A 27,165-nucleotide genomic window follows, 5' to 3' on the forward strand; every position below is an offset into this window, starting at 1 on the left:
CAGAGAGAAACGCCGTGAATGTGCCTTTCTGGGACATGCACGTGGTGTGCACAGTGATGGAACGCTGGAGAAGCACCTTGTGAACCTCCTGAACATGGGAAGCGCTTCGCGTGTGCTCAGCTCCGTTCGGAATCAGAACCTTTCCGCTGGGGAGAAGCCAATGAGCGGCCCTGGAGGTGGCCAGGCCTTCGTGGAAGCTCCCTGGCCCTCAGGCATCACAGTGGACACGGAGAGGCCCTGCAAAGGTAGTGACTGTGGGGACACCCGCCTCCTCAGTTCATGCTGCGGTGCCGGAGGGGACTGTGGGTGCGGGCATGTGGAGGGTCTCAGATAATCCCCACTGGAGAGGAACCCTGCAGATGTCGTCCACGCAGCAGAAACTGATAAACAGCAGCGAGGGGCCCCACCCCCACCCCCTCTGCAGTGACCACAGCAAAACCTTTAGGCAAAGATGTCATGCCCTGAAGCGCCAGCGCAGTCACCAGGGATGCATCAGGGAATGGAACGCCCCTCTCTTGTCTCGCACCAAACCAGAGCCAAGGGATTTACCACGAGGTGAGCTGGTGCGACAGGGAGGATTCTGCAGGCGGAGACTGCCCTCGGGTCGTGACCTCAGCATGGGGGCCTGCTCCCTGGAGACGTGGACCCGGTTTCTCACAGCAGCTCCTGCGCATCACAGGCAGGCAGTGCCCGTTGACACCAATCAGGAGATCGCGACACTCAGCCTGCACGTGTGCAGATCCGCAGGGAAAACGCAGCCCCTCCCACCCTCAGACCCTAAGAGGGGCAGGGCCTTGCTCATTAGCTGAATCTGGGACAACCTGGCTGCCCCAGAGGGCGAGAACCGACCCCTGCGGCTGCTACGGGGGAGGGTCTGCTGCCATCATCTCCTGAGTCGCCGCGTTTCTGCCCAGTTTTCACAGCCTGCTCCTCCCTGGGTTGCGGCTGGTCTCCCTCGGAACGGCTCCGAGCCTCCCCTGCGGGGTTATTGGAGGTCTCGCTGTGATCACGTCCAGTCCTGTGGGCCACTGGACACTCACCGGGCCGCCCTGCCTCGCGTTTTCTAGGGTCTTCTTTCATTCAGGGACCACCCAACTACCCGAGAAGCCTGCTGAAAAACGCGGATTCCCAGGCCCCACTCAGGGGCATTCAGCAGGCCCGGGGGAAGCCAGGGAATCTGGATTTGGTTCAGATACCCAAACACGTTGATCATGGGCCAGGTTCGGGCATCCGTTCTCCTCCAAGGCCTCAGAGCAGGAGCCGCCGCCAGGCCCCCACAGACACCACCTGCACGCGCAGCTCGAAACGCGGGACGCCCCTGCTTGGGCCAGAATCGGGCCCCGAACCTCCGACCTGCAGGGCCCGGCTCGGCCTCTGGGCCTCTGGCACCCGCGTTCTGCCCGGGACCCCCTGCCTCCGGGCGCCCCGTCTCCCGCCCCACAACGCGGCCCCTCCCAGAGAGGACCCGCAGTCACGGCCCCCAGCCTCGCAAGCCGCCCGGGACACGCCCCCGCCCCTCCCCCTCCCCCTCCCACCCCCGTCATCCGAGCGGGTCCTCCGAGCTGCCTAGAGCGCCCGGAAACGCCCTCGGCACGGGGCGGGGCTTGCGTGGGCGGGGCGCGCTTCCGGTTTGGGCTGGGCTGGGCTGGGCTGGGCTGGGCGCCACGTGCGGCAGCCCCCGGTCAAGCCTTTAAAGATCACACGTTTATAAACAGATTTGTTTTTCCCCCGGTAGCATTTATTCATGCTCTTTAAAGAAATTCGGGAAGCGTAGGAGAAATAGGAGAGAGAAATGTTCCCCTCAGCGCTGCGGGCTGAGCCCCCCAAATTCGACACCCCGAGCCCCCGGCAGGCCTCACCAAGGAAATACTCGCCGCAATACTTCAGATTTCGGATGTGGGGATCTGGGAGGCGCACCTGCTAACTACAGTACAAATACTCCCAAATCCAAAAAAAGCCAAAACACTCTGGTCCCAGGCATTTTGGGTAAGGGCTGCGCAGGTTTTTAGCAGCTCTTGCTTTTAGCCTCTAAAAGCTAAATAGCCTCCGTGGTTAACTTGCCCCTAAATAACCTTCACGTGCTGAGGTCTGAGACCACCTGGGAGCGGTGCTGGGAGCCCTATTCCCCCACGGCGAGTGGGGCGCCAGCGTCCCTCATTTGCAGCAGGAAATCGAGACTTGGTGAGGGCGTCCCACAGCCCGAATTTGAACCCAGGCTTGGATTTCGACGCCCAGTGCTTGCCGCACGGTGCCTCCGTGCTAGCCACGCTCCCTGCCCTCAAAGATGGCTGTAACCAGAAGTGGAGGAACCTGTCGGGCAGAAACGCTCCCCACGCAAGCCGAGGGGTTTGCAGGATCTCCCAGGCTCCCCTTTGGTGTCCCTGGAGTGCTCATGCAAGGGTCCTTTTGGTGGGTCTCTTACCCCAGCTGGGACTGTCCCCAAGCGTGTCCCCATCGTGGGGAGAGGGGGTGGATCAGCGGCTTCAGGCCTTGCGGAGCTGCGCCTGGCACAGTCCTGCGCTGCAGTCGCAGAGGCTGGAGGAGGCCGCCCGGGAGCCGGCCGCTGTGGCAACGCAGCAGTTTCAGCAGTTGGATAGTTCCAGCCGCCCTGCCACGCCCTCACCCCTCATCCACTCCAAAATTCAACGCAGCAGGCCGGGCCCCAGGTACCTCGAGGCGGAAAACTGTGGTCCCGGCCCTGAGGAGCCTTGCAGTTCCCCGTAGAGTGGGTGGAGGTGGGGGGACAGGTGTCCAGACGTGTGCGTGGGCTGGGAAGTCCCAGACCTTCCTGAGTCTCAGGTGGGCGAAGTCATGGCACCACTGTGGCCCTGGCGGGCCTGGCTCCAGGCGGGGCCTTCCCTTCCTGCTGCCCTGCACTCTGCTTGCGGCTGTTCTGTGAGGCTGCTGCCCCTCAAGCACCGTGGGATGGGGCACCCCCTCGCTCACACGGCAGAGCGTCCAGCCCAGCGCCTGCTGCAGAGCCTGGGTAAACAGCATCTGGGTGACAACAGTGACAGGCAGAAAGCAAGTGGGGGCAGGCGGCTTCCCCGGACCTCAGTCCATGTGCCCACCCCGCAGGACCCTGAGCCCAGCTCCCATCTGGGGAGAGGGCTCCACGGGGGCAGGCAGGAGGGGCTGCATGCTGAGCTCCTGAAAGCTCTAGAATGCCCTCCATAGCCGTTACACTTGATGGATGTCAGGTGAGTAGTGAGGGCTTAGGGAAGCTGGTTGGGTTTTGGGCTTTTCCTTGCAGGACTGTGCTGAGCCTGTGCCATTCCATTGGGAAGTCCTTGGCCGGTGCCTTGGTCATTCTTTCCTCATCTATAACCTTGAATAGCTTCACCAAATCCCTGCTGGTGTCGATGTTGTATATTAACTTTTCCTGGGATACGGTGTTCCTGATTTTTTTTAATTTAGGGTATAATTTACATAGTAAAACACCCACATCTTAAGCACACTGCTTTACTGTTTACATGTTTACACTCTTGCTAACCAACCCAGGTCATAGCATGGAAATTTCCAGAGCTTCCCCTCCCCTTCCTTCCCTGTCCTCCCCAAGCTGACGGGTATTCCAGCTTCTGGAGGGCTCCCTCTGCCATCGGGCATTCAGGAGCGGATTTGCCCGCCCGCCTTCCTGGTACTCCTGCTCAGCACAGTGTGCTGGCGGTCACTCAGTGTGGTTCCGTGGGGCCAGCGTGCGGCTTCCCATCCTGAATGTTTGCTTTGACCCCATTTTTATTGTTGGGCTTGTGTGCCTCTCATTCCCTTTTCCCATCCCAAACCTGCTGTGCCTTTTCTGAGTTAGAACCCCCGGTGGCTACAAGGGCCCCAGAGCAGGAAGTGCAGCATCAGCATGGCAAGGCCGGGTTCCCTGAGGGCCAAGCAGTCTCCCCACCTCAGTGCCCTTCCCAAACTCCTGCCCACGCTTCAGGACACACTGGCAGTGCTGGGTGAGTCACTGCTCCCTGGTCTCTGCTTTGTGTTCTTTTTTAGACAGTCTCACTCTGTCCCCAGGCTGGAGTGCAGTGGCATGATCTCAGCTCACTGCAAGCTCCAACCCTCTGGTTCAAGCGATTCTCCTGCCTCAGCCTCCCGAGTAGCTGGGATTACAGGCACATGCCACCACGTTTAGCGAAGTTTTGTATTTTTAGCAGAGACAGGGTTTCACCATGTTGGCCAGGCTGGTCTCAGTCTCCCAACCTCGTGATCCATTCGCCTCGGCTTCCCAAAGTGCTGGGATTACAGGTGTGAGCCACCGCACCCGGCCCTGGTCTCTGCTTCTAATGAGACCTTGCCACTTTCCAGCACCAGGCAGGCGGTGCCCGCTGTGCCTCTGTGTCTCTCCCTTCTCTTTCATGAGCCCCCAGGGCAGCCCCCATGGTGCTCTGTCCATCATCGGGGATGTCCCTGGTGCCCAGCACAGCAGGAGTGAATGCCCGGGACCCGTTCTCCCTGGCTGCACAGCAGCGAGGTGCCAGTCGGTGCTGGTCAGGCCAGCCTCTGGGTCTTGGTGCGCCGCAGCTTCCCACCACCCTTGCATTTTCTCGTCTTAGGGCCACTGGTGGGTCTCACCTGGAAACTTCTCACCAACAGCCCATCTGTTACTTCACAGATCTTACCACACGGGAGCCATGCATGGCTTGGCTAAGGTCTCTGCCAGGGTCTCCTGGGGCTGCCATTCAGCTGTCCAGGACTCTGGTCTCCTATGGAGCCTGGCATGAGTTTCTCCCAGCCATTCATGCTGTGGCAGGATTTCCATCCTGCAGCTGTACTAGAAGGCGAGATCTGCTTCTAGGCACAACTCAGAGGCTCTGCCTCCCCTGCTCCTTCCTCCAGGAGACTGGGAGACCTTCCCTTCCATGTTGCCTGTGTCCTGGCTCTGTGGCCACTTGCTTCGGTTGACCCACGGCCCCTCCTTTAAACAACTGTCCTCTTTCTCTGACCTCTGTTTGTTTTTTGTTTGTTTTGTTTTGAGCCAGGGTCTCACTCTGTCACCCAGGCTGGAGTGCTGTGGCACGATCTCGGCTCACCACAACCGCTGACTTCTGGGCTCAAGCGATTCTCCTGCCTCAGCCTCCTGAGCATGCGCCCGCCACCATGCCCAGTTCATTTTTGTTTTTTTAGTGGAGACAGGGTTTCACCATGTTGGCCCGGATGGTCTCAAACTCCTGACCTCACGTGATCCACCCGCCTTGGCCTCCCAAAGTGCTGGGATTACAGGCATGAGCCACCTCTCATTGTTTTTAAAGCGTCCTGACCAGGACGCTTTTAGCTCTCTTTGTTTTTAAAGGGTGCCCTGGTAATTTATTCATTGTAATTTTTTTTCAGGGTAGCAGGTAAGAGGCTCAGTGGATAAGTTCTCGAAGACAGTCCTGAAGGCATGGCCTGCTAGGACTCCACCACCGTTTCTGTTGTTGTTGAGATGGAGTCTCACTCTGGAGTGCCGTGGTGCAATCTCACTGCAACCTCCGCCTCCTGGGTTCAAGTGACTGTCCTGCCTCAGCCTCCCGAGTAGTGGGACTAAGGCAAGTGTAGAGCCACAGCCCCACAGGGTTGTGGGGTGTCCCCTATCACTGTGCTGAGGTGCAGGATCAGAGGAGTAAAGAGATGGACACAGAAGGACTGGAGAAGAGCAGCTGGGCTGGGGGGCCACGCCACCTATGAGCAGAGACAGGGGAGGCCCCGAACGTCCAGGAGTATCTGTATTTATTGGGTACAAAAGACGGGGAAGGGTAGTGAGTGAGGTCATCTTAAGGACAGTGATAGGGTCAAGACAATCACGTGCGCAGTAAACAAGGGGTCCACCGCCACTAGGTCACCGAGGCTAGGAGGCGGGTCGTGCGCAGTGGAGAGCGCAGTGTGCAGTATCTCCATCTAGGGCAGGCTACTTCCAAGGAATTCTGTAGGAGGATGATCCGAGTTAGCGCAGTAGCGGAGCTGACCCGGTCTACCACCACCTGCTGGCAGCTTCCGATCATTTCTAGAGGAGGATCCGAGTCAGCACCCAGCTAGAGAGCCGACAAGTTAACAGTCACCAAGGTGCGATTGTACCGGAGGGGTTTTAAGCCCTCAGAGGCTCGCGGGATTGCCAGTCTGAGGGCAGCCTTCCAGAAGAACTGGATGCAAGGTACTACAACTCCTTTTTCAGGAGGAGAGGCTCTTGCTCCAAGCCTGCCGTAATACAGCGGGTATCTTTACAATACTGAACGCTGCTGCCTGGGCCATATATTCTTGTCCTGTTTTCCCTTAAATCATACTCTGCACTGCGGGTAACCCCCGACATGGGCACCGAGGAAGAAGAGCTGTGCAAACCCCAGGCACAATTAGTGCCTGAAGAATATCTTAGTTCATAGTGTTATTACTCAGCTATTTCCTTTATGTAATCCTTTATATATAATCATATATTAGTTTATAGAATTAGTGCCTGAAGTGTAACTTACTGATTCCATATATCCAGCTTATATAATCATACTTAGTACTTATATGTAGCATACTTAGTTCCATATAATCTTTCTATTTAATCATATAGGTACTGTAGTCAGAGCTGTACTGACACATTTAGTGCTGATTTGTAGAATCCTTCCATATAACCATATAGTAGTTTGTAGTAGGAGGAATGCCTAGACCAGTCACAGAACAGAAGCAGTACATGAGAAAACAGCCAGACCAGGACGAGAACCAAAGACCCAAGCGGTGGCGTCCCTGCCTGAAAGGGCATACGCTGTATGGCAGGCTTGGAGCAGGAGCCTCTCCTCCTGATAAAGGATTTGTAGTACCTTGCATCCAGTTCCTGTGGAAAGCCGGCCTCAGGCCTGAGATTCTGGAAATAACCAAGGGAGAGGAACCCCTCTGGTGTGACCAGTCACAGCGGCTGTACACCCTGTCAGCCTTTTCTCGCTTCTGTGCTAGCTCAGATCATCTTCCCATAAAATATCTTAGAGAAGAGCACATGTCTGTCAGCTCCCACTACATTAAGCTTACAGTATCCTTCTATTAGAAATCCTTTGAAGTCTCCAGCCCCCAGATAAGAATTGTTGTACACGACACCTGTTGCACACAGCCCACCTCCTTGCCTCGGTGACCTAATGGGGGTGGACCCCTCCTTTGTACATGACCCTCTACTACTGTGCCCGGCACGGCCCCCTACTGTGTACGGCCCACTCTCTGCCTGGGTGACATAATGGGGTGGCCCCCTCACCTGCTACTCACGTTGATTATGTGCGCCCTATCATTAAGCCTATAGATGACCTCACTCACGACCCTGTCCCACCCTGCCTTGTACTTAATAATTACAGACGCTTCTGGATGTTTGGGCCTCACCAGTCTCCACTCCTAGGTGGCATGGTCCCCTGAGTCCAGCTGCACTTCTCCAGTTCTTCAGTGTCCTGTCTCTTTCTCGGATCCTGCACCTCAGCATGGCATCAGGGACACCCCACGACCCTGTGGGGCCAACAGCCCTACACTGCACTGTGTCTGCTCTAGACATTCCTCTGACTATAAGCAAGATATGCTTATATATGTAGAGCTGTTTATCCCTTAATTCATGCTCTGTACCCTGTCTGCTCTAGACATTCCTCCGACTATGAACTAAGATATAATTATATGTGTATATATATATATATATATATATGGAAATAACCCAGTAGTAGGATATTCTTCAGGCACTAATTGTTCAGACTATAAAGTAATACATGATATTATATATAAAGGATTATATAAAGGAAATACCTGAGTAATAACACTATAAACTAAGATATTCTTCAGGCACTAATTGTGCTGGGGATCTGCTTAGTGCTCCTTCCTCGGTGCCCACATGGGAGGTTACCCACAGCAAGCACCACCACACATGGCTAATTTTTTTGGTGGAGATGGAGTTTTACTATGTTGGCCAATCTGGTCTCAAACTCCTGACCTCAAGTGATCCTCCCAGAGTGCTGGGATTACAGGCGTGAGCCACCTTGCCGGCCTAGATTTGGCTACTTTTGGATCAATAAATCCAGAGTGTTCTAGACTATGAACTTGCCCTTGATCATGGACATTCGCCACTTGCGGCTGCCGAGTGGAAGTGGCTCTGTGTCTCACCTCACACTGTGAGGACCCGTTCCCAAACAGAATTCCACATTGGCTTTCCAGGGTGCGGGCTGTTCCCGGGATCTGAACTATCCGCGGGCTCCAGAGTTGCTTGAGTCCACTCCCCAACCCCCATGTCCCTGCCTGAGTCTGGCCTTGGGTTTTTGATGGTTTCTCGGGGCCCTCGTGTGGGGCCTCCCCCTGTGGAAGAGCAGGAGGGTAGCGGTGGGGGGGTGACTCTGGAGGAGGCAGAGTCCCGGGTGTCCGTGGGAAGCTCCAAGGCCCGGCCACGGGACGGCTACCCTGGGCTGTGGCGCAGTTCAGGATCTCCTTTGAGGCACCTGCGGGAGGCCGGGGCTGGGTCCCAGGACCCGGACTGCCAGGGGCTGCCAGCGAGGGGCGGGACAGGGGGGCGGGGCTGGAGGGGAGGAGCGGTAGGGCGGGCGGAGGTGGGGCCGAAGCAAGGGCGGGGCCTGGGGCGGGGCTGTCTGGTGAGCGGGGCTTCCAGGTGGGCGGGGGTTTCCAGGTGGGCGGGGCTGGAGGGGAGGAGCGGTCTGGCGGGCGGAGGTGGGGCCGAAGCAAGGGCGGGGCCTGGGGCGGAGCTGTCTGGTGGGCGGGGCTTCCACGTGGGCGGGGCTGCCGGCCCTGGGGTCTGAGCGGGCCGGAGAGGCCCGGGCCGGGTCTGCCGACTCCTAGAAGTTCAGGGCGCGAGCCCGGAGTTGGGCCTGGGAAGGGGGCACCGCTTTCCCGGTTCTGGTGGGTGGGGAGTGAGGGGAAGGGCAAAAGCAGCACAGGGAACAGCATGACAGGGGCCCGTGGCAGGCCGCATTTGGAAAGGCGAGGAGAGGGCAGTGGCCTCTGGCACGGCGCCAAAGGGCCTGGAGAGGCAGAAGGGCAGGGTCGCAAAGAGTCTGCCCCGCGTAAGGAGCCGATACTGTGTCCAGGAGGCAGTGGGGAGCTCCGGAGAGTGAAGCGCCTTGGAGTGCCGGAGCCTGCAGGGCAAGAGAGGGTCTTCATCAGACCCGCGACGTCCCACTGGGATGCGGAGGGAAACGGTGATTCCTACTTCTACCTCGCCTCTTTTAGATGTGCGTTTGTTGTTGTTCTTTGCTACAGAATCTGTCGCCCAGGCTGGAGTGCAGTGAGTGGCGTGATCTCGGTTCCCTGCAGCCTTGGCCTCCCGGGCTCGAGCGATGCCCCCTCCCCTCGCCTCAGCCTCCCGAGTAGGTGGAACCACAGGCGCCTGCCACCACGCCCCGCCAATTTTTAAAAAATATTTTTTACTCGACATGGGGATCTCACTATGTTGCTCCGGCTGGTTTGAAACTCCTGGACTCAAACGATCCTCCTGTCCAGGCCTCCTGAAGTGCTGGGATTACATTCATGAGCCACTGCGCCCGCCCGGCCTAAGTGTTTTAATTTTTATGTTTTACAGTTGCTTCTAATTTGTTACAAATAAACGTTTAGCATGTGGCGTGGTGTTCATGTGTTTACCGGTGCAGTGCGCAATGAACCCGGTTCCAGGCACCACATGTGGAGGCCCAAAGGCGGAAGCCCGGTGGCGCCGGCGCGCAGCAGGAGACTGCCGGAGGCGCGGGCCGGGACCTGGGCTCCCAGCTCTGTGGTCCTCCTGAGTCCAGGGTCCAGTCCCAGGGGCGCGTCTGGCCCTCTGCTGCTGTCTCCTTAGGGTTCTTTCATGGGGATCGGTTCTTCAGCCTTTCTTTCTCCCCAGAGAGGCTCTCGTGGCAGGAGGGAACGCGTACTTTCCGCAGCTGTACTTTGCACTCATGATAAAAGCGTCACTTTTGCAGCATTCCAGATGCATGGCCTTCGGTCTGCGGCAGGCGGCAGCGCGAGGGGCTTGGACAGGAGGTGCGTCTTGCTGAACGAACGAGGGCTCGGGCCTGGCGAGCCAGAGCCCAGCGCAAGCGAGAGGCGGGTAGCAGCGGCTTCTCGGCCGAGGAGACGCGAGCGGCGTCCTGCAGGAGGCGCTCGGCCCCAGGGAAGCCCTCGCTCGGGACCCGCGTGCTGCCACAGCCCCGGGGGCCTGGAGGGGCCCGTGCGCCCAGCGCAGGGCCCGGGACACGTGCGGGGCGCCGGGGGGAACGGCCGGAAACGCGCGTGGTGTCCCCACTGCGGGCCTCCGACGCCTCCTGCCACGTCCTGCAGGCGCCCGGGCCGGGTCCGCGGCTGTCTGCAGCCGGACCCCGGTGCGCAGGCGGCTCGACCTCGCCCTCCACGAGGCGGGGCTTCCTGGGCTGCAGGACGGACTCGGCCGGCGCCTGCGGGCAACCGCAGAGCTGAAGGCGCAGGGCCGGGGCAGTCCCGCTCTCCCAGGCCGCCGAGCGCGCGGTCCTCCCGCGGCCCAGAGCGTCGCCGGAAGTGCCGAGGGGGCGGGCCAAGGGTGGCGACGGCGGCGCTTCCGGCGCGTGGCGCGGCGGGGACCGTAGCAGGTGCAGCCCGGCCGCCCTGCACGAGGCGGCTTCGACTTCTGTTGTTCGTGCGTGGGCTCGGGAAGGCGGAGGGCGCGGCGGAGAGAACGGGACTGGCCCGACCGCACAGGCCCGCGCGTCGCGCCCTCCCCTTGCAGCACAGGCCCCAGCCGCTCTCGGGCGCCGCGCGGGGGAGGCGGCCCTGCAGGGGCGTCCCCGGGGCGCCGACGCGTGCCCGGCTTCGTGCGAGCCGAGTCCCCCCGCGCGTCTCCGGGCCTTTGTAAGTTGTCAAATTTCCCACCAGCCCTGCGGATCCAGCCTCTTCCCAGCTGGGAACAGGAGGGCCTGGTTCCTAATTCTGGCCGGTAAGGTGTTCCTACTTTCAAAAATCTGCTTTCAGACTTAAAAATTGCACTTTAAATTGCGTTTTTGTAAAAGAGGAGGCGTCCCCCTATGTCACCCAGGCTGGCCGTCTACACCTGGGCTCAAGCGATCCTCCCGCTCAGCCTCCCTGGCAGGTGGGATTACAGGTGGCTTAAATTAAATTTACTAATTACTTTTTTATTTACTTTTTTTATTTTTTTTTAACACAGGGCCTCCAACGCCCACCTGTAGTGCAGGGGCGCAATCTCAGTTCACCCCAGCCTAGACCTGGGCTCAGGCAATACTCCCACCTCAGCCTCCCTAGTAGCTGGGACTACAGATGCCTACCATCACGCCTGGCTAATTTTTTAATTTTTTTGTGTGTGGGGACGGGGGTCTCACTGTGTTGTCCAGGCTGGTCTGGAACTCCTGCACTCAGCCAGCCCTCCATCCTCAGCCTCCAAAGTGCTGGGATTACAGGTGTGAGCCACAGCGCCCAGCCAAATCACATTTCTTTCTTTTTTCTTTTTGAGAGTCTCGCTCTGCTGCCCAGGCTGGAGTGCAGTGGCGCGATCTCAGCTCAGTGCAACTTCCACCTCCCCCTCCCGGGTTGAAGCGATTCTTCTGCTTCAGCCTCCCGAGTAGCTGGGATTACAGGCGCACCACCCTGCCCGGCTAATTTTTGTATTTATAGTAGAGACGGGGTTTCACCGTGTTGTTCAGCCTGGTCTCCAGCTGCAGACCTGGTGATCCGCCCGCCTCGGCCTCCAAAAGTGCTGGGATTACAAATGTGAGCCACCACCGCCGGCCAAATCACTTTTTTTTTTTTTTTGAGACGGAGTCTTGCTCTTGTCACCCGGGCTGGAGTGCAGTGGCGCAATTTCGGCTCACTGCAACCTCCATTTCCCGGTTCAAGCGATTCTCCTGCCTCAGCCTTCCAAGTAGCTGGGTCTACAGGCACCCACCACCATGCCCAGCTAATTTTTGTATTTTTAGTAGAGACAGGATTTCACCATATTGGCCAGGCTGGTCTCGAACTCCTGACCTGATCTGCCCGCCTCGGCCTCCCAAAGTGCTGGGATTATGGGCATGAGTCACTGCACCAGGCCCAAATCGCATTTCTTAATTGCACTTGAGGTGGAACTTAAAAAAATATATTGCCTATTTGTTCTTTGTGAGTTACCTGTTCATGATTGTTGCCATTTTCTTTCCTTTCTCAATAATATGTAGAGGTCTTTATCAGGTAGGGATGAAGCTTTGCGTTGCATGTATTCCCCCTTTCTGGTTTTTGGGTTTTTTTTTGTTTGTTTTTTTGTTTTTTGTTGTTACCCAGGCTGGAGTGCAATGGCGCGATCTCGGCTCACCGCAACCTCCGCCTCCGGGGTTCAGGCAATTCTCCTGCCTCAGCCTCCCGAGTAGCTGGGATTACAGGCACGCGCCACCATGCCCAGCTGATTTTTTGTAGTTTTAGTAGAGACGGGGTTTCACCGTGTTGGCCAGGATGGTCTCGATCTCTTGACCTCGTGATCCACCCGCCTCGGCCTGCCAAAGTGCCGGGATTACAGGCGTGAGCCACCGCGCCCGGCCGGTTTTTGTTTTTTTACATTAGATTTTTTTATGTAGTTAAATTTGTCAGACATCTGATGTCAGGCTTAGAAAAATCATTCCTCAGTCCAAAACTTTACCATTGATATAATTTGTTCTTTTTTTTTTTTTTTGGTTTAACATTTTAATATTCAAATCCTCTTAACTATCAAGAAATTTAAAAACCCGTGGAAATTTCTCTAGGCATTTGAAGACTGTGGGAGGGTTGCGGGCTTGCTCGGCATGGAGCTAGGAAGCTGTGGCCATGCCCACCTGTGCTCTGCCTCAGCCCTGGGTCTGGGGGGACTGGCAGAGCGTGGACCAGAGTTCCTGGGCCTCCCGCAGAACACCCGCTTCTGGGAGTGTCTGGTGAGCCAGGACCTCGATTGCTAGTGACAGGGGTGGCCCCAGCTGGGTGATGCAGCTACCATAGGGCCTGTTCTGACCTCACTGCCCCTCGCCCCTGTACCTAGCCCTGGCTGTGATTTATTTTTCTTTTATCTAGGCAGAAATTGTTCCCACTGCTGGTGTTCTGCAAGGTGGAGCCCACAGGTGCCAAGGGGAGCAGTACCCTGATGGAGGCCCCTGCAGGTGAGGGGACATGTCCACAGTCGGGCCCAGGGTCCCTGGGCAGAAATTGAACAGGAATACAGGAAAAACACCAGGTCTCGGTCACTGATTCAGAGCATGTACCGTGTCCTTGCGCGCAAGGTCAGAGAGGGAGGTAAACGCAGGCCCATCAGCTCTCCTGGGCATCCATTTGGTGACTGTCTTTGCCAGTGGACTGATGCTTTTGGTTAGAAAGTGGCCACCCCAGGCGCGCCTCTGGGAAGGTCTCTTGGTGCTTCTCAGCCTTGGCCTTGTGGCCATTTGGGCTGGACAAGTCTTTGTGGAGGGGCTGTCCCGTGCCGCGTAGGACGTTCAGCAGCATCCTCGCCTCTGCCCACTTGGTGTCAGTAAAACATCTACACGTTGTCACCTGTGCACTTGGGACAGAAACCCCCGTGAGAACACTGCTTTACGTTTTGGGCCTGTGCGGCCACCCTGAGTATGTCACAGTGATGGGGGCGGGGGCAGCACAGGCCCTGCTGTGGGGGCCGGGATCGGCTGTTGGGAAGGATCCTTAGGCCTGCAGGCTGGATCCAGTGGCGCTCTACCGTGTATGTGGCCCCTTCTTGTTACAGTTTTAGTTCTTTTTCCTCGTAAGCAATACCTTTGAGTCAGTTCTTGAACTTCCAAGTCTGCAAACCACAAGACCAAGGCTGGGCCTCTGGCAGGGAGATTCTGTTTAGTGCACCACACTCAGCCTCTCCTGCCCCAGCTGCTCAGTGTCATGGGCCTGCCAGGGCAGAGAGGTGGGGACCGTCAACAGCAGCCTGCTCTCATCTGCCCAGGAACATCCCTGCCCCCGCCCCATGGGAGTTTCTGTCAAATCTGCACCCTCCACGTTCTCGAGAGGTGTAGCTGGGACTCAGCCGCTTGTCCTCCGCTGCCACAGCTGACTGCCTGCAGGTGGAGAAGCCCCGCTCAGTTGCTGCGCTGGCCTCGGAGGCCCCCATCCTCCCACTGCTGCTCCTGGCTGAGCCCTCCTGCCTCCTACGCAGGCCGAGGTCAGTCACCAGCTTTCTCATGTTCCAGGGTTTTGCCCCTACTCTTAAGGCTTTTGTCTAAATGGCCACATGTTATGTTCCTGTGAGCCAGTGGAACCAAGTCCAACTAGTGGCTTCACTGCCTGACAACAAGGGCCATTACCATGTACCCGGGACGGGCTGCTCAGCTCAGCCAGCGCCACCGCCCAGCCCTCATGGGTTGCTGCTTCCAGCCCTTGGTACGGATTTGTCTGCGTGAGGACGCTCCCATTTGCACGTAACAGTTTGGTGTTTCGGGGGAGTCGTTCAGGAGGCCGTGTTGTCTCAGGGAGTCCAAGGGAACGAGCTGGGGCCATGGCTGGGTGCGGTGGCTCACGGCTGCAATCCCAGCACTTCAGGAGCCCAGGAGGTCAAGACCAGCCTGGGCAAAACAGTGAGACAGCACCTCTACAAAAATTGTTAAAAACAGTCTGGCATGGTGGTGCCCACCTGCAGTCCCACCTACTTGGGAGGCTGCAGTGAGCTGTGATGGCACCACTGCCCTCCAGCCTGGGTGATAAAGCAAGACCCTGTCTCACAAAAAAGGAAGGACAGACAGATGTAAGGCAGAGCTGGGCCATGGACTGTGTTGGGCACCATTGTCCCCGAGCCTCCTGCATCTGCCTTCCCCCTGCCCTGGCTCAGTGCTAGCCGTCTCTACCCTCCTTTGCTTTCCCAGCTGCCCTGCAGAGTAAAACAGTGCCCAGAGCCTACGTTTCTGTCACCTCCCCTCCCAGGACTGGGTGGGCTGAGGCTAGAGGTTTAGAGCGTTTGTTTGTATATTTTTTAAATTTAATTTAAAAGACAGGATTTTACTACGGTGGCCAGGCTGGTCTTGAACTCCTGGTCTCAAGTGGTCCTCCCGCCTCAGCCTCCCAAAATGCGGGGATTACAGGTAGGAGCCACCCCCCCGCCCCACAGCCCTGTTTCTGGAGTGGCAGTGCGGGACTCTTACCCACCTTGTAACTACAGGGGTTGAGAAAGTAGGCGGGAACTGAATGGGCAAAATCAAGTGTCTGTGGCACTCTGACGTCAGTCATTGCTTTGCCGTCATACCACAACGGCCAGAGCCAGCCTGGACTCAGCGTTCTCTTGCATCTACAGTCACTCCTCCTGTCTGGCCTCTCTTTCAGCTGTGAAGGCCGCTTTCCTGGCGCAGGCCCCGAGTGGCAGCCGGCCAGCGGAGGAGCAGGCAGCTCGGAGCACAGGTCCTGCACCACAGCCCGGCGCCCCCAAGGGAGAGGGCCACAGAGGGGGGCCTCCCTGGGCGCCGGGGTCTCTTGGCCTTTGTGAAAATGAGGAAGCTGGAGAACGGCCCCGAGGTTCCCCTCGAGGCCCGGTCATTTCTGAGAAAACCGGAGGACAGAGTGGCGGCGAGTCAAGCCCCGGGGCAGGGGGAAGGCATGACTGGAAGGGGCGGCCCTTCCCGTGCAGCGCCTGCGGCCTCAGCTTCAAGTGCCCCTCCGACGCAGCGAAGCACCGCAGCATCCACTCGGGGGAGAAGCCGTACGCGTGCAGTGACTGCGGCAAGGCCTTCATCCACAGCTCGCACGTGGTCCGGCACCAGCGCGCGCACAGCGGGGAGAGGCCCTACGCGTGCGGCGAGTGCGGCAAGGCCTTCAGCCAGAGCTTCAACCTGCTCCGCCACCAGCGCGTGCACACGGGCGAGAAGCCCTACGCCTGCCAGGACTGCGGCAAGGCCTTCGGCCAGAGGTCGGACGCCGCCAAGCACCGCCGCACCCACACCGGGGAGAGGCTGTACGCGTGCGGCGAGTGCGGGAAGCGCTTCCTGCACAGCTCCAACGTGGTGCGGCACCGGCGGACCCACCACGGGGAGAACCCGTACGAGTGCCGGGAGTGCGGCCAGGCCTTCAGCCAGAGCTCCAACCTCCTCCAGCACCAGCGCGTGCACACGGGCGAGCGGCCCTTCGCCTGCCAGGACTGCGGCCGCGCCTTCAGCCGCAGCTCCTTCCTGCGCGAGCACCGCCGCATCCACACCGGCGAGAAGCCCCACGAGTGCGGCCACTGCGGGCGCGCGTTCCGGGCGCTGTCGGGCTTCTTCCGGCACCAGCGGCTCCACACGGGCGAGAAGCCGTTTCGCTGCACTGAGTGCGGCCGCGCCTTCCGCCTGAGCTTCCACCTCATCCAGCACCGGCGGGTGCACGGCGCCGAGTGAGCCGGGGTGCGCGGTGACCAAGTGGCAGAGCCGGCTGCCCGCCTGCCTCTCGGGCTGCGAAAGCCTCGCCGGGGTGCATCCCCCTTGGCTCTGGGAAGGGGAGGCGCTTCCCCGCGGCAGGGCAGGCCCCAGGGGTCTGTACCCGGCCTGCCACCGCCCGCTGCCGAGACGCCTCCCCTCCCATGGTCAGCTGCAGCGACTGTCTCATTTCCTGCGGGGGGCACTGGCCGGTGATTGAATCGGTCATTCCTACAGCCAGGCCTCCAGCAAAACCCTGCATGGGGCTCGAGCTTTGGGTTGGTGAAGGTGGGGGGTGGTTAGGCAGGGGGCGCCCAGCGAGGGCGTGGAAGCCTTGTGCCCTCCCCCTGTGCTTTGCCCGTGAGCGGTTCATCCGTGTCTTTTCAGTTAGCTGGTCCATATGGTCCCGATGTGTGTGCTTAGAAAAGTATGGAGCCTGGCCCGACGCGGTGGCTCCCGCCTGTAATCCCAGCACTCTGGGAGACCGAGGCGGTGGATCACAAGGTCAAGAGATCGAAACCAGCCTGGCCAACATGGTGAAACCCCTTCTCTACTAAAAATACAAAAATTAGCTGGGCATGGTGGTGTGCACCTGTAGTCCCAGCTATTTGGGAGGCTGAGGCAGGAGAATCGTTTGAACCCAGGAGGCAGAGGTTGCTGTGAGCCGAGATTGCACCACTGCACTCCAGCCTGGCTCAGAGCAAGATTCTGTCTCAAGAAAAGAAGTATATATGGAACCTGAGAAGGGGGATGTGGGGACCCCGGGGCCCACCATGTGCACTTGGCCTCTGAAGTGGGCTGGTCTTGTAGGACTGACCCCTTACCCTGTGGGTCTGTACTAACGGCCGGCAATCCGTTTCAGAATCGAGTTACATTGTAGGACATCCCGCTGGTGTCAGAGGTGGAGAGCTGCTTGGTGTGTGTGGGGGGGGGGAGGCTCTCACACACGTCATGTCAGGAGCATTCTGCAGGTAGAAGAATCGTTTTCTCTTTGAAACAGTGTTATGGGTATGTACAAATATTATTTCCTGTAAAAGAGTTTTGATTTTTTAAAATGTCATTTCCCAGATAGAAAAGAAGTGTCCCTTTGGGGAACATTTTTGGGGGCATATAGTAAAGCTCTGCCTTCATGAATTAAGCAAAGAGGTGGTTTTAAGTTTCTTGGGATGACTGAGGGAAATGTGAGCCGCCCAGAGGCCTGGGGCGCAGCTAGAGATTCCCCTGCAAGGCACAGGGGAGGGCAAAAGACTTCCATGCCCTCTCTGGGCGCCCCCTTCCTAAATGTCCCCGTCTGGCTGTGGCTTGGAACTGCCTCCTGCAGTTCTCTGCTCCAGGTAAGGATTGACTGGGAAGAATTCCGGGCCTGTCGCTGGCTGCCATTTCCAAGACAGTCATATTGTTTCCACCGCTCTTGTTGGCACCGATTTTGTTAGAATGCATTAACTTAGGGTTGTGAATCCTGTAGGGGCAGATTTGGTGGCCCCGAAGTTAATTAATCTCCTGACTCCTGGGCCAGTGGTGAGGTGGGAAGATGAGCCTGTGTCTCCCATGCTGAGCCAAGACCCTCAGGTCAGCTGAAGGTGACCTTCCAGGTACCCATAGAGGTCAAAGCACCTGCCCTCGGAAGGAACTTGCCCTGCTTAGCCTCATCCGGCTCATAAATCAGGCATTCAGCTTGCAGTCAAAGATCCCCAAGCATAAGGAGAGTCAGCTGACTGAGGGCCAGCAGAAACAGCAGGCAGCTGACAGCAGCTACAAGAACTCAGATCCTGAAACCCACCATATAGGTGAGAGATAGTTATGTACGAGGTGTTTAGAGAAGTCACAGAGCCACAGTGATGAGAAAGCTGGAGGATACACACACTCATGCACAAATAGGCAAGCCTTCTTAAAGAACTTTTGGGACACCTGGAGGCCTAGGAGGGAGGATCACTTGAGCCCAGGAGTTCAAGACCAGCTTAGGCAACATAGGGCTGGGTGCAGTGGCTCATGCCTGTAATCCCAGCACTGTGGGAGGCTGAGACAGGCGGATCACCTGAGGTCAGGAGTTGAAGACCAGCCTGGCCAACACGGTGAAATCCTGTCTCTACTAAAAATAAAAAATTAGCTAGTCGTGGTGGTACATGCCTATAATCCCAGCTACTCGGGAGGCTGAGGCAGAAGAATGGCTTAAACCCAAGAGACAGAGGTTACAGTGAGTCGAGTCAAGATCGTGCCACTGCACTCCAGCCTGGGCGACACAGTGAGACTCCATCTCAAAAAAAAAAAAAAAAAAAAAAAAAAAAAAGGTAAAGGTTAGGAGGAATCTGACCCAGAGTCGCACACGTGAAGACACGAGGGAGGCAGAGCCAACCAAGAGAAGGAAAGTCAAGCTCAGGTCCTGGGAGGTGAGAGGCGGTCGTGTGCCGTGCAAAGCCCAGAATAATGTTTTAAACAGGCAACTCAAAAATACTGGGCCGGGGGAGGTGGCTCACACCTGTAATCCTGTAATCCTGTAATCCCAACACTGGGAGGCCGAGGTGGGCAGATCACTTGCAGTCAGGAGTTACAGACCAGTCTGGTCAAGATGGCAAAACTCCATCTCTATTAATGATACAAAAATTAGCTGCATTACCTGGCACGCACCTGTAGTCCCAGCTACTTGGGAGGCTGAGGCATGAGAATTGGTTGAACCCGGGAGGCGGAGGTTGCAGTGAGCCAAGATCACGCCACTGGACTCCAGCCTGGGCGTCACTCAGTGAGACTCCACTTCCAAAAAATTAAAAAATGATATATTGGAAATGGAAACATGATAGGCAAAATTAGCAAGAAGGCAGAAAGCGGGGAAATCTTTCTGAAAGAACGAAAAGGCAAAGAAGGTGGGTGATGGGCTAGAAAGGTTAAGACCAATGGGAATTCCAAGGGGCGAAAAACAAAATCGGCAAATGGTGGGAATGAAATTGTTAGAGAAACACGAGTCTCCAGAGTGAAAGCACCTGCCAGCGTCCTGCACAAAGATGCTAGTGAGACAGCACATGTCTTTCTCACAGCAGGTGTGCGTGTCCCACCCCCAGCCGTCCCCACTGGGAGTGCGCAGCTCGTGCTGCGTACAGGGCAGAGCAGGGGCGACGGCCGCAGCTGCAGTGTGGCCCACTCGTGGCTGTGTGACCTTAGGCCGGTTACTTAACCTTTCTGTACCTCAGTTTCCTCATCTGAAAAAGACATAGCAGTACCTATGTCATAGAGGACTGACCAAAAGCAGTGCCAGACACACAGCAAACACCTCACTGCAGCTGCTCCCAGTACCCTGGGACCCACAGCTCAAAGCTGCCGACGCTCCTGGCAACCTGCATCGGGCAAGCAAAGGCCTGCACTGGTCTACACAGCATTCCCACCCTCCTCCACCAGGGACACGGAGGGCAGGCAGGCCAGCACTGGTCTACACAGCATTCCCCTGGGGACACGGAGGGGAGGTGTGCCTGGGTTGGTCTACACAGCATTCCCCTGCCGGGGACACGGAGGGGAGGCAGGCCTGGGCTGGTCTACACAGCATTCCCCCTGGGGACACGGAGGGGAGGTGTGCCTGGGTTGGTCTACACAGCATTCCCCTGGGGACACGGAGGGGAGGTGTGCCTGGGCTGGTCTACACAGCATTCCCCTGGGGACACGGAGGGGAGGTGTGCCTGGGCTGGTCTACACAGCATTCCCCTGGGGACATGGAGGGGGTGTGTGCCTGGGCTGGTCTACACAGCATTCCCCCTGGGGACACGGAGGGGAGGCGGGCCTGGGCTGGTCTACACAGCATTCCCCCTGGGGACACGGAGGGGAGGTGGGCCTGGGCTGGTCTGAGCTGGCACCATTTGTACCGGCTGCCTTGGGCCTTCTCCCACGCCGTCTGGCTGTCCCCGTCTGTCTGGCTCTCCCTGCGGCTTCGCTGCCTCCTGGCCGTTTTTCTTCTCTCGCTGTGGACACCTCAGCATCAACTGGCTTCTCCTTCCACTTGTCTCTGCCTCCAGCTGGCTTCTGGCCACCCCAGCTTTCCCTTCTTGGGGTTTTTCACCAGTCCCCCACCTCCCAGCTGCCCTTCGCCCAGGGCAATGGCAAGCGCCCCCCCCCCACCCGCTGAGGTGCCCCGCCCAGCTCACTCTCACACTGCACTTTGTCTTCCTCCAGGTCCTGTGTTTTAATTTTCGTATCTTTGGTTTCGAGTCCCTTCCTCCCCAGTTTTGTCTTCCTCCTTTTCTTTTCTGGAAACCAAGGCCTCCTGTCCCACCTTGGTGCCATTACCTAATTTGCCACCTCCTTCTTTCCTGGTTTTTCCCAGCCACACTTCTTTTCATCTTCCTTCTGTGCTCAGCTCCTGCCCTGTGACTCTCCCTCCTCCTCAATGTCGCCCAGGCTCCTCCTCTGTGCTGGGGTGAGCACCATGCCCCTGCTGTGCACCTGCTCCTGGCCATGCTCCGCACCTCCCCTGTGGGGCCGCTCTGTCCATCCCCCCTGCCCAGCGCACCTCTCCTGTGGGGGCCGCTCTGTCCATCCCCCCTGCCCAGCGCACCTCTCCCGTGGGGGCCGCTCTGTCCGTCCGCACTGCCTGCCCAAGTGTGCTCCTCCCTGGCCCCACCGTGGCCCGTCTTCTGCTCCCCGCAGCTGAGGGCCTCAGGCCTGCCCCTCCTGTCCCCGCTGCCTGCTTCTCACACTGCCTGGATGCATCTCCCCACACATTTGTCCTCAAGCCCTCTCTCCCCTTTCTCTTCGGAATTTCTTTCTTTTTTCTTGGTTTGTGCTTCCTTTCCACACAGCCCTCGCCCCGGCCAGCGTCTCACGGACCAGGTCCCCTCCAAAGGCCCCCTTCTGGCTGGGCACCTCCTGCAGCGCTGCATCCTTCTCTCTCCTGGGTTCCAGGGCCTTGGGCACATGGACTGAGGGCCATCTTCATCCCATTTGCAGGACCTCTGTGCAGCCTGGGAACCTTGCCCAAAACACAGTACACACCATGAGAGGGGCCACATGGTCACGAGCCCCCTGCACGGAGGCGCCAGAGGAGGAGGGAAGATTCACCTCCCCACCCGAGCAATGACGGCTCTCCGTGGACCTAACAAATGTTTTAACTGAGCTTTGGAAGACGGCTTCTTGACCTCGACCCTTGTGGCCTCTGTCAGGAGCAGAAACCAAGGGAGTGAACAAAGGGGCCGGGGGTCAGCTTGGGGCTGATTTCTGAAAACCATGTTAGAGCCCTACTGAGGCAGAGGCCTGGGCCGGCAGAGAAAGGTAAGGAAGCCCCGCCACAGCACAGGTGGCAAGCAGGATTAATGCATGGATTCCATGTGGGATCCAGGCAGGGGGGCCCTCAAAGATGACGCCGAGGTCTGTGCCTGAGAAGACAGAAGGCGCAGCTCCACCGAATCGAGAGGACCAGGGAGGGAAGGGTGGCAGACACCCATGCTCCTCTCGGGGTGTGCTGGCTGCAGAGGCCTGGAGTCCCAGGGGAGGCCTCCTCTGCCGCAGCCCAGCTTAGCCCTCCTGCCTGAGGAAGGAGGCGAGGAGGGCCACCAGAGGGACAGGCGAGGAACTACCCCAGAGCAGTGGCAGGAGCTCGGGCGGCTCCGGCAGACCCTGAGACCCCACCCCCGCTGGCCAAAGCAGCTGGCCCCCCGTCCTCTGGGACTCCCCCAGCCCCACACCCACCCAGGAGACAAAGGCAAGGCTCCCACTCCCTTACTCAACAAGAACCCCTGTGCCCCCTGCCCACCACACGGCACCATTCCCCAGCTACAAGGACACAGATGGTCACACAGACCCCACAGTGATCCCTGCCACTCCCAGACGCCCCTCCCCAGTAATCCCTCTGGTGGGGGACGTAGTGGGGGAGGCGCAGACGTTGCCCCGTCAACAAGCCAGGCTCCGTGGCATCCGGAAGTGCAGGGCCAGCACCTAAGGTTAACTGGTATGACCGACCGGGCAAGGACACCAAACAGTGGAGGAGGAGCGACCTCAGCTGAGCGAGGTGAGCAATAGGAACAGGGCCAAGCAGGAGACGGGTGGATGGGCGCCGAGCAAGGAGCCACCCAGCACCGGGAGAGCTGCTGCGGCCACAGGCAGGGTCCATCACAGCCACCGGCATCAGCACATATTCTGGGTGGAAAAATTACAAAGAAGGGACAGCTAAAGTTTTACATAATAAAAGACCCAGGGGCCATGTTAAAAGGTGACTCATTCTCTACCTCATCCCAACTCAGTGACACGATTCTGGCTCCACCTGGGACAGCACAGGGGTTGTAAAAAGGGGACCCGTGGGAGACTCTCCAGACAGGTCCCAATTCCCGCACACACACACCACACTGCAGGCACCAGCCAGTCCTTCCCGAGGAGCTGACCCTCACTGGACAGAGCCACACGCTGAGGCAGAGCCCGCAAGCCCAGTGGCAGCCAAGGTCACCCCCACGCCTGACCTGGCAGAGCCCCGTGGGAGGCAAGCCACAGGGCATCCCTGGTGGCTGCCTTTCCCAGCTCTAGGCACAGGAGACCAACAATGCCAGCATCAGGCGTCTGCAGGTCTCTGGAGGACACAGTTGCAAACTACGCAGACAGAGAGAAGCCAGCTGGCCTCTCCGGCTCCGGCTGCCACGCGTTGCTGGGAGGTGTCACTCACACCCCACGTGGAACAGGCTCTCGGGCCACACTTCCACACCTCTGGCTGGCACTTCAGCAGAGAGTTTTTCACTGTTTTAAATTAAAATGCAGATAAGGCTTGCATTAGTTTGAGTAGAAAAGTTTAGCACCAACTCAGGTCTTTCATAAAATATACAAGAATACGTGACGTACCAGAACACAGAGAAGAGACAAATTCACACTTAAAACACAGTGATGAAGTCAGTCATCAAGAAAACGGCAACATCCAAATCATCAACACTCTTTCTAAATTGAAGTCTTATAAAGCATTTAGTATTGCATTGCTTTTCAAACAACCCCTTATCTAACAACCCACTAGTCTCGGGGTAGACTCTGGAGAGGTTGATCCTGCCCAAGTAGAAGGCCAGCAGGAAACACCTGCAGAAGTCACAGCCAGGGAGACGCTGGGGCAGGGGTGATGGTCCAGTGGGTGTGGACACATCTGCGTTCTGAGCGTGGCAGTGGCTTTGGCCAAAACTCACCTGATGGTCACTGTCAATGAGTACAGTTTCTCATGTGTCAATAATGTGTCTGTAAAGGTCACTTCTCACAAAGTGCTCCTGTCCAATGCCAGCCTGAGAGAATGGGGAACCCTTCGGGCTCTTGGCTGAGGGTTTGCTTCACCTCCACAACCGCTCTGAAGCCAGTGCCAGGCCTCCTGAAGCTCAGGAGTGAGGAGGAAGTGCCAGGTTCCAATATGAGGCTGCTCCAAACTCCTGACAGGCCATGCAGGAGCCAAAAACCCAGAGGGGCTCGCCTCAGGGAGCACTTGACCACCCAACTAATGGGATCGTGAGACACCCAGGAACTTGCTTCTCGGACCAGGCACTGCCCCTCAAATCTACTTTCCCTTGCCAAGAGCCCAAAACGATTAAATATATATATATTTATTTAAACAACGCAGCACCAGAGAATAAGGAAGGGGACTGTGCTGGGTGTGGCAGCGTGCCTGTCATCCCAGCTACTCAGGGGGCTGAAGTGGGAGGATCACGAGTGCCCCCAAATTGGAAGCCAGCCTGGGCAGCACAGCAAGACCTCATCTCTGAAAAAGTAAATAAAAGGAAGCAGTATATATTTTAGTCCATGTTCTACCGCTGTAACAAATAGCCCAGACTGGGCAATTTATAAAGAACACAGTTATCTGGCTCAGCAGAGCCTGCCAAGGCCAAGATCAAGAAGCTGCATCTGGAGGTGAGGGCTTCTTGCTGCATCACACCGGGGCAGAAGATGAACCAGCGGGCGAGGCAGGGGGAGGACACGGAGCAAACGCACGATTTCCATCCGGAACCCACTCCTGTGGTAAGAAACCTACTGTCGAGAGAACGACATCATCCATTCACAAGGGCGGAGAAAAATCACCTCCCAAAGGACTCACTTCTTTTTAGAGACGGGGACGGAGTCTTGCTCTGTCACCCAGGCTGGAGTACAATGGCATGATCTTGGCTCACTGCAACGTCCACCTCCCAGGTTCAAGGGATTCTCCTGCCTCAGCCTCCCAAGTTGCTGGGCATATGCCACCACACCCAGCTAATTTTTGTATTTTTTAGTAGAGATGGAGTTTCGCTATATGTTGACCAGGTTGGTCTCCTAACCTCAAGTGATCCGCTCGCCTCCCACCCTCGCCTCGGCCTCCCAAAGTGCTAGAATTACAGGCTGGGCCACCTGCCTGTTGCAAACTTTACGCAGACAGAGAGAAGACCTCTGGAGAAGACCTCCACCCAAGGCCTCCTGTGCTAAGAGCAGAGTTCCTGGAGTTGGAAAGTCCTGTCCCCCAAGCCCTGCCACCCTGCAGAGGCCCAGTCAGGGGAAAGCCCAGGCCCACCCCATCCAGAGACACTCCCACCAGCTCCTGCTTCAAAGTCCCTCAGTCACTGTCACACATACAGAGCAGCACACATGTGAGGAAATCACAAGAAGATGCCCACACAGAGGACAGCACAAGGGGTGGTAAGGGCATGAGACCACACTGGGCACAAGAGAACTTACAGAAACCGAGTCGTGGCTTTGAGAGGGCCCGGGACGCCACGAGACTCTGTGGCCCTTCTGTCCCACACTCCCGGACAGACCCCCCCAGCCAGACCTCCCCCACAAGCCCAGCTGTGTGTCCTGCTAATCCTGGCATGGAAAGGGGTGCCCTGCAGGGGTGTGGCAGGAGGGTCCTAAGGAGGCCAGTACATTTCACCCAGTGTCACTGCTGTGCTTGATGGCAGATGGGGGGCCTCCAGGTGGGCCTGATCTAACCCCATGTGCCGCTGAAAAGCAGTTTCCTTCAGGTGGTGACAGACGGAGCGTCAGAAACTGGATCCAGGTGCCTCTGCTGGCTGAGAGGATGAAGGGCCACGTGGAAGGGCACGGAGAACAGACTGTAGCTGACAGCCAGCAAGAAAATGACCCTCGGTCCCACGGCTGCAGGGACTGGCCCAACCCCCGGAAGCCCGGTGCCTCGAGACAGGAGCCCAGCTGGCCAGCGCACCCCGACTCGGCCCCTGAGCCCCTAAACTCAGGGCATCTGACCTGCAGAACTGTGAGCTATGACCAGGCGTTGTTTATGCCTGCACAGAACACTCGCGGCTGGGTTAGAGGGCAGAACCTTGGTCTCCAGGGCAGCAGCCAAGATCGCCCAAGGAGCCTCTCCTCAGGGTGTGGGTTCTCAGCTCACCACAAAACTACCCGCCAGAAGTCAACAGGTGGGCCAAGGAGCCTCTTCTGTTTAATGTTTCATTAGAGAAAATCTCAGACGCTCTCAGGCACGGCACCTGCTCCCAGAGCTCCCCCCCACCCCAACTGCTGGAAAGGCCGCGGCAACCTTACACCACCACCAGGTACACCTGCTCAGACAACCCGCCTGACCCAAAGACTAGCTTTACCTTCTGTGTCTTTCATCCGTCCCAGCGTGCCAGCTCCCCAAAACTTTACTAGGGCCAATGCGTTTTCTTTCAAAACAACAGGTAACATTTCTCTTTCCAATAAAACCCTAGCACGCTCTTTGTTTTGGGAACCAAAGACCACCCAGGTCTGTGTGTATGCCTGAACTGCAATACTGCAATTCTGTTTTCCCGAATAAAACATTTTCTTTAGAGATTCGTGTGTGTGTGTGTGTGTGTGTGTGTGTGTGTGTGTNCAAGTCTCAGCAACTCAGTTTCCCTTCGTGGAGGTTGCTACTGTTACCAAATCACAATATACTCTTCCAGAGATAGTCTATACTTATACCAATAATTAAGTACCTATATTCCCTATGCTCCCCAGTATTTTTTAATAAGAGGTTCTCACATATATGTATATATTTTGACTTGGTGTTAGTGTGTGTGTGTGTGTATATGTATTTTTTTTTTTTTTTTGAGATGGAGTCTTGCTCTGTCACCCAGGTCGGAGTGCAGTGGCTCAACCTCAGCTCATCGAAACCTCCGCCGCCTGGGCTCAAGTAATTCTCCTGCCTCAGCCTCCTGAGTAGCTGGGACTACAGGCACGCATCATCACACTCAGCTAATTTTTGTATTTTCAGTAGAGACGGGGTTTCACCATGTTGACCAGGCTGGTCTCGAATTCCTGACCTCAGGTGATCTGCCCGCCTTAGCCTCCTAAAGTGTTGGGATTACAGGTGTGGGCCACGGCACCAGGCCTCATCTGTGTATTTTCATTTGACTTTGACAAGTATTAATAAACTCCCACAAGCCCATTACACCAACTCAAAACTTACCAGCTGACATCCCATCTCTTTCCACTGAGTGCCCACCCTCTCCTCTCCCCACTGGGTTCTTCCCAGCAACTCCGACAGAGCATCGTTTCACCGGCAGGCATTTCCAATTATCTCCAAAGATGAGAAGTCCTCCTCAAAGACCACAGCACGGCTGACTTCAGCAGCACATACACACTAAAACCAGAACAATACAGAGAAGACTGGCATGGGCCCTGTGTGAGGATGACAGCAAATTCGTTAAGTGTTCCATTAAAAAAAATTAAAGAACACGACCACTATGACACTATCGCACTTTCTTTATTTTATTTCATTTCATATTTTAAGACTGAGTCTCGTTCTGTGGCCCAGACTGGAGTGCAGTGGCACAATCTTGGCTTACTACAACCTCCGTCTCCCAGGTTCAAGCGATTCTTTGGCCTCAGCCTCCTGAGTAGCTGGGATTACAAACACCCACCACCATGCCCAGCTAATTTTTGTATTTTTGGTAGAAACGGGGTTTCACCATGTTGTCCAGGCTGGTCTCAAACTCCTGACCTCAGGTGATCTTCC

The 27,165-nt window shown here is 57.1% G+C and overlaps 1 protein-coding gene and 1 long non-coding RNA gene across 2 annotated transcripts; one reads left to right on the forward strand and one right to left on the reverse strand.

Moving 5' to 3' along the window:
* Window positions 1–9,194: 9,194 nt before the first annotated feature.
* On the reverse strand, window positions 9,195–26,403 carry LOC119468577. Its single transcript, XR_005197271.1, has 2 exons — window positions 26,306–26,403; window positions 9,195–9,225 (listed from the first exon to the last, which is right to left on the reverse strand). It is a non-coding gene; the product is annotated as an uncharacterized LOC119468577 (long non-coding RNA).
* Window positions 10,759–16,811, forward strand: ZNF696 (zinc finger protein 696). The gene is made up of 3 exons (XM_017511517.2): window positions 10,759–11,020; window positions 12,955–13,040; window positions 15,211–16,811. The coding sequence occupies exons 1-3, from the start codon at window positions 10,956–10,958 to the stop codon at window positions 16,251–16,253; spliced, it is 1,194 nt and encodes a 397-aa protein (XP_017367006.1). The 5' UTR covers window positions 10,759–10,955; the 3' UTR covers window positions 16,254–16,811.
* Window positions 26,404–27,165: the final 762 nt, after the last annotated feature.

This window comes from Cebus imitator, unplaced genomic scaffold, assembly GCF_001604975.1.
Source record: "Cebus imitator isolate Cc_AM_T3 unplaced genomic scaffold, Cebus_imitator-1.0 Scaffold449, whole genome shotgun sequence".
Lineage (NCBI taxonomy): Eukaryota > Metazoa > Chordata > Mammalia > Primates > Cebidae > Cebus > Cebus imitator.